At 47.0% G+C, this 12,818-nt stretch overlaps 2 protein-coding genes across 2 annotated transcripts; both read left to right on the forward strand.

Moving 5' to 3' along the window:
* Window positions 1-4,195: 4,195 nt before the first annotated feature.
* LOC119269620 (pentatricopeptide repeat-containing protein At2g41080-like) lies at window positions 4,196-7,124 on the forward strand. The gene is made up of 2 exons (XM_037551492.1): window positions 4,196-6,759; window positions 6,830-7,124. Exon 1 carries the CDS (start codon window positions 4,432-4,434, stop codon window positions 6,379-6,381), a length of 1,950 nt encoding a protein of 649 aa, XP_037407389.1. The 5' UTR covers window positions 4,196-4,431; the 3' UTR covers window positions 6,382-6,759; window positions 6,830-7,124.
* Window positions 7,125-11,400: 4,276 nt separating this feature from the next.
* LOC119269621 (leucine-rich repeat extensin-like protein 1) lies at window positions 11,401-12,818 on the forward strand. The gene has a single exon (XM_037551493.1). It carries the CDS (start codon window positions 11,437-11,439, stop codon window positions 12,538-12,540), a length of 1,104 nt encoding a protein of 367 aa, XP_037407390.1. The 5' UTR covers window positions 11,401-11,436; the 3' UTR covers window positions 12,541-12,818.

Genomic DNA, 12,818 nt, shown 5'->3' on the forward strand with positions numbered 1-12,818 from the left:
GTTTTACAGGTCTTTTCCTAGAAAGGGTTCTCACCATTTTCTTTTGGGCCTTTTCTCATTTGCCTCTTATTGATATTTCTATCAAGATTGTGTTAGCCCATGTCGTTAGCTTTCCAACAAATTTGGTTTCGTTGAATTCAGAGTCCGTTTGCAGAAGTTGTGGCTGTTTTGGTAAAGGCTGCAGCGGTACTACCGCGGCTAGAGCGGAGTAATTTTTTACTACTGCTCTAGAGAGGTACTACCGCGGCTCCTGAGCGGTAGTACCGCTCCCGAGCTGTACTACCACGGCTCCTGAGCGGTAATACCGCTCCGGACCAAAATCTCGTGTTTTGCTCAGCGGAAGTAGGCACGGAAGTATTTTTTTTGTACTGCTCGCAAGCAGTAGTACCGCTACCATTTGCGGTAGTACCGCTATCCCTAGCGGTAGTACCGTGAGGTAGAGTGGTAATACCGCTCTGGCGGTTCTACTGGCCTTTTGCCTCCTCGCTGTTGTTTTTCAAAGGGGTTCTTCCGCCCTAGCGGTAGTACCGCTCCTTGGAGCGGTAGTACCGCTCTGTGCGGGCTGTGAGCATAACGGTTGGATTTTTCCCCACCTATAAAAGGGGGTCTTCTTCCCCATTGAACCTGATCTCTTTAGCTCGCGTTCTTCCCCCATTGTTGACCTTCTTTGAGCTTGCTAACTCTCAATCCCTCCATGGATTCTTGCTAGTTTTTGAGGGAAAAGAGAGAGGAGATCTAGATCCACATTTCCACCAATCACTTTCTCCTCTATGTGAAGGGAACCCTTTGGATCTAGATCTTGGAGTTCTTGGTGTTCTCTTTCTTGTTCTTCATCTCATTTTCTTCCCTAGCATTAGTTGCTTCGGTGGGATTTGAGAGAGAAGGACTTGGGCACTCCGTATGCCCTTGCCATTGCATTTGGTGCATCGGTTTGAGTTCTCCATGGTGATACGTGGAAGTTACTAGTTGAGAAGCTTATTAATCTTGGGTGCTTGGTACCCTTGATCTTGTTCCTCTTGGGTGCTTGGGCGACCTAGACGGTTGAGGTCACCTCGGAGCCATATTTATTGTGGTGAAGTTTCATGGTGTCATTGGGGAGTGAACCCCAACCTTTCTGATGTTCGGAGCTCAATCATTGTGGTGTAAAGCTCCGGGTAAGCATCGGGGTCTCCAATTAGGTTGTGGAGATCGCCCCGAGCAATTTGACGGGTACCGGTGACCGCCCCCAAGGGTTGCCAAAGTGTACGGGTTCGGCGACCGCCCCCAAGGGTTGCCATTTGTATGGGTTCGGTGACCGCCCTCAAGGGTCCCTTAGTGGAATCACAGCATCTTGCATTGTGCGAGGGCGTGAGGAGATTACGGTGGCCCTAGTGGCTTCTTGGGGAGCATTGTGCCTCCACACCGCTCCAAACAGAGATTAGCATCCGCAAGGTTGTGAACTTCGGATACATCATCGTCTTCACGTGCCTCGGTTATCTCTTACCCGAGCCCTTTACTTATGCGCTTTACTTTGTGATAGCCATATTGTTTCTTGTCATATATCTTGCTATCACTTAGTTGTTTATCTTGCTTAGCATAAGTTGTTGGTGCACATAGGTGAGCCTAGTTGTTGTAGGTTTTGTGCTTGTCAAATTAACCGCTAGGTTTATTCCGCATTTGTTCAAGGCTAAAACCGTAATTATTTTAAGGCGCCTACTCACCCTCCCTCTAGGCGACATCCACGATCTTTCAACCCTTCTCATCCAAGCCTCTCTCCCACCATCTTTTTGGGCCAAAGCTCTTCACACTGCCACCTTCCTCATCAATATTCGTCCCACTTCGTCTACCAATTTTCTTCACCCCATATACTTTACTCTTAGGTACTACACCACCATACAAAAACCTCTGTGTCTTTGGTTGCCTATGTTATCCAAATACCACCTCTACATCCGCTAACAAACTCTCTCCACGTTCCACAAAATGTGTCTTCCTTGGGTATCCCCCTCGACACAAAGGTTATCGATGTCTTGATCTCACCACCCGTCGTATCATTATTTCTCGCCATGTCGTTTTCGACGAATCCACTTTTCCATATGAACCATCACCATCCCCTACTCCACCCCGTTGCACTGAAATTTTTGATCCACCCATTATACATACTTCTTCTCCATCTGCATCTGATATGCATGCACGTACTACAACCATACCCATGATGCATGCACGTACTACAACCATACCCACGATGCATGCACCCCCTAGTCCCCACTCTCCCACGCTGGACCCTCCCTCCCCCTCCACGCCACCTACACCACTCACGTCGGCTACCCCTCCTGCCAAGCCAGCTACTGCCCCTGCCACTCCGGCCACCCCGCCTACCACATATTCGTCCCCGGCTCCGCCGGCACCACCTCCTGCACCTCTTCATCACACACGTGCCACTACCGGTCGTCTTCCACCACCCATTGATCGCCTCAACCTTTCGACCCTAGCCTCTTCCCCTCTTCCTCATAACTATCTCATAACCCTTCGGGACTCCAATTGGCGCCAAGCCATGCAGGAGGAGTTTGATGCTCTTACACTAAATAAAACATGGGTCTTGGTTCCTCCTCCATCTGGCGCAAATATAGTGAGTGGAAAGTGGATCTTCCGTCATAAATATAATGTCGATGGCTCTCTCTCACGTCACAAAGCTCGTTGGGTTGTTCGTGGCTTCTCTCAACAAACAGGGGTTGATTTTGATGAAACATTTAGCTCTGTTGTCAAACCGGCCACTATTCGTATTGTTCTTTCTCTAGCCATCTCACAGTCTTGACCTATCCACCAACTTGATGTAAAAAATGCCTTCCTTCATGGTCATCTTGATGAGGTAGTCTATAGCCAGCAACCATCTGGTTTCATTGATTCTCGTCATCCCACTCACGTTTGTCGTCTCCTCAAATCCTTATATGGGCTCAAACAGGCGCCCCGTGCCTGGTTCCAACGCTTTGCATCCTTCGCTCGTTCCATCGGGTTCATCGAATCAAAATCCGATGCTTCTCTTTTCATCTTTCATCAAGGTCCTTCCACGGCCTATCTTCTTCTCTATGTTGATGATATTGTTCTCACCGCATCCTCCTTATCTTTCCTCACTACCATCATCAATTCCATGGCTCGTGAGATTGCCATGAAGGACCTTGGTCCCATTCATCACTTTCTCGGTATTTCAGCTACTCGTTCGGCTTCTGGTCTTCATCTCTCTCAACGGCAATATATCCTTGACGTCTTATCTTGTGCTGGCATGCGTGACTATCACTCAGTTACTACCCCTATTGATACTAACGCCAAACTTCCTTCCTCTACCGGTCCTCCGGTCTCGGATCCCTCTCTCTATCGTAGCCTTGCCGGTGCACTCCAATATGCTACTCTCACTCGCCCAGACATTGCTTACGCTGTCCAGCAAGTCTGTCTTCATATGCATGATCCTCGTGAACCTCACTTTTCTCTCATTAAACGCATCCTTCGCTACCTTAATGGGATCATGGTCTCTCTTTACACCGCACTGCTACACATTCTCTTACCGCCTACTCAGATGCCGATTGGGCTAGATGCCCGGATACACGTCGCTCCACTTCGGGATTTTGCATGTATCTTGGAGATAATCTCGTCTCCTGGTCCGCCCGACGACAGACGGCAGTCTCTCGATCTAGCGCAGAGGCCGAGTACAGAGCTGTTGCTGCGGCCTTTGCAGGTCTTGCCGGGTTCGTCAGTTATTACAGGAGCTTCACAGGCCCATCTCGACTGCTACTATCGTATATTGCGACAACGTAAGTGCGGTATACTTGTCAGCTAACCCGGTACAACATCGTTGCACGAAACATATCGAGTTAGACATTCATTTTGTCCAGGAGAAGGTCGCCCTCGGAGCAGTTCGTGTTCTTCATGTTCCGTCAGCCCTGCAATTTGCGGACATCTTCACCAATGGTTTACCTACAGCTCTCTTCCGCGATTTTTGGTCCGGTCTTCACGTCACTGCCGTTCCCGGCTCAGACTGCGGGGGCGTGTTAGAGACCTACTGTGCCACGGCTCATGATAACCTTGGCGTGCAAGTTAAACTCCCACCAAATAGATAGTTTCCTTATTACAACCTCATTGTATTTATACCAAACTCTGTAACTCTCCTGTACATTATATATATGAAGGGGCTGAACCGAGGCAGGCATCAAGCCGCCCAGTTTATCAATCGTACAGGTGCGCCTTCAGCTTATGCTGGATATTCATTTTTTTTTGCTCCTTGTTGTAATTCATGTGTTTTTGACATGTCTTGTATTGTTGAAAGAAAGTTTTTTATACAAATCCAAGGCCTATTGCTACACGTTCATGTCGTCGAGGTGTTCGACTTGTTGCATTGCCAGTCGCGGTAAACCCAAATTCGCCATGCTTCCGGGGGCGTAGCGCGAGCGGTCGCACGGCCACATGCACATGGCCAGGCCGGCGGTGAAGACGCTCACCGCCGGGCCACCGGAAGCCAAGGGCGAGTTCATCCGTCTCTGCTCAAGCGGCCGCCTCAAGGATGCCCTCCACCACCCCTTCCGGAACGTCCTCTGGTCGGACCCTACCCTCTTCGCCCACGTCTGCCGGGCCTGCCGCGCCATCCCGCTCCTCCGCCAGCTCCACGCCTTTGCCGCCACCTCTGGCGCCGCCGCCGACCGCTTCACCACCAACAACCTCATGCTCGCCTACGCGGACCTCGGCGACCTCCCCACTGCGTGCAGCCTGTTCGAGAGAATTCCGAAGCCGAACGTCATGTCCTGGAACATTCTGATTGGGGGTTACATCAAGAACGGCGACCTTGGAAGCGCTCGGAAGCTGTTTGACGAAATGCCCACGAGGAATGTCGCCACCTGGAATGCCATGGTCGCTGGGCTCACCAATGCAGGGCTTGACGAGGATAGCCTGGGGTTCTTCCTGGCCATGCGAAGGGAGGGATTGCATCCTGATGAGTTTGGCCTTGGGAGCGTGTTCAGGTGCTGTGCCGGCCTCTCCGATCTTGTCTCTGGGCGCCAGGTCCATGCATATGTTGTCAGGTGTGGGATGGACATTGACATGTGTGTTGGGAACTCGTTGGCTCACATGTACATGCGCTGTGGGTGCCTTGCAGAAGGAGAGGCCGTTCTCAAAGCTCTTCCTTCTCTTACAGTTGTGTCATTCAATACCACAATCGCTGGTAGGGCGCAGCATGGAGATTCTGAGGGAGCATTGGAGTATTTCTCCATGATGAGAGGTATTGGGCTAGCGGCTGACGTGGTCACATTCGTCAGTATTATTACCTGCTGCTCAGACTTGGCAGCTCTCGCACAAGGTCAGCAAGTTCATGCACAGGTTATCAAGGCTGGAGTTGACAAGGTTGTTCCAGTCATTACTTGCCTTGTGCATATGTACTCTCGATGTGGATGCTTGGGTGACTCGGAAAGAGTTTATTCTGGTTATTGTGGATCAGATCTTTTTCTTCTCAGTGCAATGATCTCAGCTTGTGGGTTCCATGGGCAAGGACATAAAGCAGTTGAGCTGTTTAAACAGATGATGAATGCAGGGGCAAGACCTAATGAGGTTACTTTCTTGTCCCTGCTATATGCGTGCAGCCATAGTGGTCTTAAAGATGAAGGCTTGGAGTTCTTTGAGCTTATGACCAAGACTTATGGATTGCAACCAAGTGTGAAACACTACACTTGTATCGTGGATCTTCTTGGGCGATCAGGTTGTCTGGATGAAGCAGAGGCCCTTATCTGTTCAATGCCTGTACGTGCTGACGGGGTCATATGGAAGACACTGCTATCTGCTTGTAAGACCCAGAAGAATTTTGACATGGCCGAGCGGATAGCAGAGCGAGTCATTGAGTTTGACCCTCGAGATTCTGCACCTTATGTTCTGCTATCAAATATTCGAGCTACCAGCAGGAGATGGGGAGATGTCAGTGAGCTAAGGAAAAACATGAGGGAGAAGAACGTGAGAAAGGAACCGGGTGTCAGCTGGGTAGAGCTTAAGGGTCAGGTGCATCAGTTTTGCACAGGAGATAAATCTCATCCAAGACAAGGAGAGATCGATGAGTACTTGGAAGAAATGATGGCCAAGATCAGGCAATGTGGATATGCACCAGACATGAGCATGGTGTTCCATGATATGGAGGATGAGGAGAAAGAGGTTAGTTTAACTCACCACAGCGAGAAATTGGCGATAGCATTTGCGTTTCTGAGTTTACCTGAAGGAGTTTCTATCCGAATAATGAAGAATCTACGTGTGTGCGATGACTGCCATGTTGCTATCAAGTTGATGTCCCAGGTCACTGGCCGAGAGATTGTGGTCAGAGATGTAAGCCGCTTTCACCATTTCAGAGATGGCAAATGCTCCTGTGGAGATTATTGGTGATGAGAGCACTCAACTGTGTGTATCTTTTCCATCTGCTGTGGGGAACAAGATCTGTATACTTGGTTCATGGAATTTTTTAAGTCAGCAGGTTTTGGTCTACTCAACTGAGGGATGGGCTATTGAATTGGCTGTTTTGAGTTTCAACTAGTCTGTACCAATCCGACCTGTACTCTGGAAATCATAAAATTCGCTGGATCTCTGATCCTCAAAAATATATGCATTCACTCTGATTCTCAAACAAATCATTGCCTTCTATAAGTGACGGACTAGCATTTTTCAGTAGAATTCTGAAGTTCAGGATATGCATTCTGTATGATATGAATATTTGTGGACAGCGCTGAAATACAAGATTTGGTTTTCTCTACAACTAATTATCTGGTTGTCGTTGTCCCATCTTTCATCTCTTGTCAATATATATGCCTTTATTAATAATTAAATATCTGCTCAGGATGGTCATAAAGCTGGATCATGTGTTCCTGGAGCCTGGAGGTTCTGATCCTTCTGAGAGCATGACAGTAGAAACTATCGGTGCAATTATACCTGGAGCAACAATAGTGCAGCGCTACAAAATGGAAGGCAAGTGTCTCTTTTACTTGTCATGCAATAATTCTGATTGGAATGTCAAGTGACATTGTTTTTTCTTTTCATTTCACTGGATGTATATTTTGGTCAATAAGAACAGTGGCCAGGGTCCACAGGCAACTGCATATATGCATTGTACAATAGTCCCATTGAATTTCGTTTTGCATTGAAATTAATTTTGGATTTTGTCTTTCAATTGGCTGTGCTTGGTTTTGAATAAGATTCATAGTTAGATTTTCTTTTTTGAGGTCATGGCGTTTGTTTGTACAAATTGACAGCATTGTTTGGAGATTCCTCGGGTTTCTTTCTGTTCCCTCTTGTTGCTCATCCATTTGTTCTCTTGATTCACTGGCAATTATGCTGAAAGGTTATTATGCTGCTCTTTTTTTTTCTTTTTCTTGTGAGGGTTTCTTTACCTTGGGAGCGGGCTCGTTGAAAGAAGCAACCAAGCCCAATGGCCAATGGGGGTCTTCAGACACATTCAGGTTCTACTCTTTGGCCCGCAGATTGCTGCCAGATTTTTGTGTCAAGTCATATCCAGACCTGGCCATATGGACCGTGCTTCTAAGGCGCTGCCCGTGGGCACGGATTTTTGGCCTGGCACAATACGTGAATAAAAGGGCCGGGACGCCATGGAACAAAGCCGATCCCTGAGGGAGCTCCTAACACACGCCTGCTTGTATGGGCCAGGCCCACGAACACACAGGTAGTAGCGCGAAAAAAGAAAACTCGGACATAAGTGGCGCTGCACGTGGAATCGAACTCACAATCAATACCTCCAGTAAGTGGTTGGCCGACCACTCGAGCTACTACAAATATATGAAACATTGCAGCGCGACGATACATAAGAACAGTAGCTGCGTAGATATTTAAATTATATGAAAACATTTTAGAAAAGCGTGATTTCTTTTGACAAAAATGTGTTTTTTTTCTCGGAAGTCCACAGATTTTCGAAAAAATTCATCAATTTTCCAAAAAGTTTACAAAAATCTGAAAAGGTTCATCGATTTTTAAAAACTTTCCAGAAAATCTGAAAAAAGTTCATTGATTTTGAACAAAAACTTCATCTATTCTCAAAAAGAGCTTATCAATTTTCAAAAAAAATTCATCAATTCTCAAAAAGAGTTTATCAATTGCAGAAAAGTTCATCGATTTTTAAAAAGTTTACAAAAATCAATTTTGAAAATTAGTTCACAAATTTGAAAAACATTCATTAATTTTGGAAAAGAGTTCATTGAATTTGAAAAAAACTTCATCGAATTTGAAAAAAGTTCATCGATTTTGGAAAAGAGTTCATCAAATTCGAAAAAGCTTCATCGAATTTGAAAAAGAGTTCATCGATTTTGGAAAAAAGTTCATCGAATTCAAGAAAAGTTCATTGAATTTGAAAAAAGTTCATCAAGTTTGGAAAAAAGTTCATCCAATTCAAAAAAATGTTCATCCAATTCAAAAAAATGTTCATCGAATTTGGAACAAAGTTCTTCGATTTCGAAAAACGTTCATCGATTTTGGAAAAGTTCATTAATTTGAAAAGTAGTTTATTGAAATGAAGAAAAGAAAAAACAAACAAACAAAACCCTTTCGAATAAACAAGAAAAACGAAAAAAAAAAGACATGAGAAGAAAAGAGTGAAGAAGATAGTTTTGAACACATAAGGTAACGGTGGTGCGGTGGTTAGCGTATGGTGCGAAAGAAGAGGAGGCCGTGGGTTCGATTTCCACACGACGCATTTGCATTTTTGTTTCTTTACAACAGAAAAAAAGAAACGATGGGCCGGCCCAAGAAGACGCGTGAAGGAGGGAGAGGTGTGCGCCCTTTGCGCGGTTGCCTGTAGCGGGCACAACGGGCGCCGTTTAGGGAATGCCGATCCCTGAAGCCAGGCCTTAAGGCCAGCCCGGCACGTCCCTTTTATTCATGGGTCGGCACGACACATCTCGGCACGTGGCGGCATGCGGCCCAAGTCGGCCCAGAAGGCTTTTTTGGCCTTCAAACCTAAAAAACAAAAGGCCTAGAAGGCCGAAACGGCTCACAAGGGCCGAAAAAAATGAACAAAGGCCGGTCCACAGGCATGCCGGACCGTGCCGGCCTTTTTTTGGCATCTGCCAAGCCGATCCCGAAATCACTAATTAAAGAGTACTCGTTGCAAAAACACTTCACTTTCCTAGGTCGCGACAAGTGGCACACATGCAGCGTGCCACTTGTTGCAACCTGGGAGTTTTTCCTTTTTTCGTAGATTCGTTTATTCAAAACGCTTTATCTTTTAAACCGTGCGTCCAAATCTCAAACCGTTTTCATCATTGGATTCCTCGCGTCGAGATATTCAAAACTAGATCCCATGTTCATAGGTTTTGACGACTTTTTTTCATGAAAAAAGTCGGACGAAAAAACTGAACCAGGAGCATGGTTTTTTCCCTCTCCGAAAGAGGCACACCCGTGGCTCTCGCAAAATCACACCCATGCCTCTCGTGGAAACAAAACCGTGACTCTTGTGGAAGGAAAAAAAACTGAAAACGCGTTTTTTTCGTTTCCGAGAGGCACGGCCGTGACTTTCGTGAAAGCACAACCATGCCTCTTGCGAAAGATAAACCGTGACTCTCGCGAAAAAAATAAAAAACGCGTATTTTTTCCCTTTCTAAGAGGCATGACCGTGACTCTCGCGAAAGTACAACCATGCCTCTCTCGGAAGCAAAACCGTGACTCTTGCGAAAGAAAAAAAAACAAAAAATGCGTTTTGTTTTTCCCTTTCCGACAGGCACGGCCGTGACTCTCGCGAAAGCACAACAGTGCCTCTCGCGGAAGCAAAACCGTGACTCTCACGAAAGAAAAAAAAACCAGAAAACACATTTTTTTTTCATTTCCGAAAGGCACGGCCGTGACTGTCGCTAAAGCACAAGTATGCCTCTCGCGGAAAAAAACCGTGACTTTCACGAAAGAAAAAAAAGAAAATGCGTTTCTTTCGCATTTTTTTATATTTTTTTATCGAAAAACTAAGAAAGACCGGGGAAAAACCAAAACATCGAACAAACCTGAAAAAAACCGTTTAAAAAACCGAAAACGCGTGCGGAAAAATAAAAAAATAAAATTCAAAGGAAACGTCCAGAACGCGACACGTGAAGAATAGCTGAGAACGCGCCAAGTGACGCTGATTGTTGCGAGGCTCGCGAAAGAGCGCTCGTTAACTAGTTGGTCCCAGCCGATCCTCAAGTCGAGGCCTTTGGACTGGCACGACATGACCCTATTATAAAAGGTTCGACGTGGGCCGTGGCATGCCAAGCCTTTATATTGGTGTGTCGGGCCGTGCCGCCCCATATGGCCAGGTCTCACGTCACGGCGCTTTGCTGGGCGTTTCCTATTTCGCGTATAGCTGCATACCCACCCACACCCGCATTTTTTTGATTCTATATTATCCGCATGTGTAGAATATCCCTCCCATCCCCACCTTTCTCACCATCCTCTCTATGGGTCGGCCCATTCTGATTTTCTCCCCCAACGGTTTTGGGAAGGTTCTAGAACCTTCTTCAAACTAGGTTTTCCTTTTTCTTTGTTTTTATTCGGATTTTCCCCCTTTTTTGTTTTTGTTTTCCCTTTTTTGAAATCCATGAACTTTTTTCAAACTCTGGAAATTTTTAGAATTCATGAAGTTTTCCAAATCCAGGTTTTTTTTCAAATTCATGTAATTTTTTAAAAATCATGCATAATTTTTCAAATTTGTGAACTTTTATTAAAATATGGGCCAATTTTCAAATTCATGAACATTTTTTAAAATCCAAGAATATTTTCAAATTTGTTAACATTTTTTAAAATCTGTCACATTTTTTTAAATTCGGGAGCAATTGTTGAAATACACAAATATTTTTTGAATTGACGCCATTTTATTTAATCTGGGAACATGTTTGGATTTCATGAATATTTTTAAAAACCGGTCAACGTTTTTTGAAATTGGTGAACAGTTTTCTGAATTCACATTTTTCTTGAAATTGATGAACATTTTTTGAAATCCGGGAACATTATTCAAATCCATGAACATTATTCAAATATGCGAACATTTTTAAAATTTTGGAATATTTTAAAATATCGCGATTTTTTTAAATTCTGTGATCACTTTTAAAATTTTGGAACATTTATTAACCCGAAAACATTTTTCAAATTTGGAACATTTTTAGATCATGATTTTTCTTTTGCAAATACGTGAATCGTTTTTTTAATTTAGAATCTTTTTTGACATGCCGATCATTTTTAATGAAGCAACAAATAAAACACAAAAGAAAACGAAAGAAATAAACAGGGGCGCCCCACCCCGTAATGGGCCGGCCTCCCGGCCTAAGCGCGTGCCGGAGTGGCCGTTTGCTGCGCTAGCGCCGCGTAGTGCGGTGCGGGGATCAAGCAGGTCGCCTCACCAGCGAGTCATCAGATCAGCGACTCATCACCAACCCCCACACCAAAGCAAGCGCGAAGGTCAGAGCTCCCCGCGCCATGGCTTCCCCGTCCCAATCCCCCTCCCCTCTCCACCCGCACCAGCTCCAGCAGCACCCGCTCCCCCCGCACCAGCACCCCCACCCGCAGTACCAGGCCCCGCCCCCTTCGATGCCCCCCCCGCCGGGGGCGCCCCCCAAGGCCATGGATCTGGAGGTCACCGTCGTCTCGGGCAAGCACCTGAAGAACGTCAACTGGCGCCGCGGCGATCTCCGCGCCTACGCCGTCGCCTACCTCGATCCCTCCCGCCGCACCGCCACCCGCCCCGACGACGCCGGCGGCTGCAAGCCCGCGTGGAACGAGCGCATCACCCTCCAGCTCCCGCCCCACCTCTCGCCGCACGACCCCTCGCTCCTCCTCTCCCTCGACGTCTTCCACTCCAAGCCGTCCGACTCGCCCAAGCCGCTCGTCGGCTCCGCCCGCTCACCTCTCCGCGACCTCCTCTTCCCCGCCAGCCCTAACCCTAGCTCCGATTCCCCCGCCTCACCGATCATCACCCTCCCGCTCCTGCGCCCCTCCGGCCGCCCCCAGGGCAAGCTCCGCATCCGCGTCGCCCTTCGCGAGCGCTCGCCTCCTCCTCCTGAGCCGCAGTATCCACCTCCTTCCTCCTCCCCCTACTATTTCCCAGCCCCTCCGCCTCCCACCTACTCGGCACCGCCACAGTACGGCTCGGACCAGTACTACCGTCCTAGTGGGTACTACTCTGCGCCACCACCGCCTCCATCTCAGTACGAATACACCACAGGGCCCTCTGCACCTGTGGAGTATGGCAGGCAGTATGAGCAAAGAGGAAGGACTGAGGGTGTGACTGGGCAGTATGATCCCAGAAGGACTGAAGGTGTGACTGGGCAGTATGAGCCAAAAGGAAGGACTGAGGGTGTGACTGGTCAGTATGATCAAAGAGGAAGGACTGAGGGGGCAACTCCGAGCGAAAGGTATGGATTAGGCGCTGGGCTTGCTGTGGGTGCAGTTGCTGGGGGCGTTGGGGCGCTTGCGATTGATGAAGGTGTGAAGTATAAGGAGGAAAAGGCGGCAGAGAGGGTGGGAGAGAAGGTGGCTCCTGCCGCAAGGGACGATTACAGCGAGTATCGTCGAGAGTATTGATGGGAGTTCAAGTGTGTGAGGATGCGCTGTGAGTTTGTTCTTCTCAATTCCTGTTAATGTGGGAATAAGTTGCAGTGTGATTTCGTGGTTTGCTCTGTATATGTATATATTTGCTTGAGAGACATGAATTACTATAGTGCTTGTGCTTATGGCCTGCGCGTTATGACATATTTGGTCTGTACCATAAACGTTTTGTGATTACCTTTGAAGCTGTACTCGCAACTTGATGTCTGTATAATTTGTCTCTGATCTGAGTTGTGCTTAAGTCTGTTCCATTA

Source organism: Triticum dicoccoides, chromosome 3A, assembly GCF_002162155.2.
Source record: "Triticum dicoccoides isolate Atlit2015 ecotype Zavitan chromosome 3A, WEW_v2.0, whole genome shotgun sequence".
Classification (NCBI taxonomy): domain Eukaryota; kingdom Viridiplantae; phylum Streptophyta; class Magnoliopsida; order Poales; family Poaceae; genus Triticum; species Triticum dicoccoides.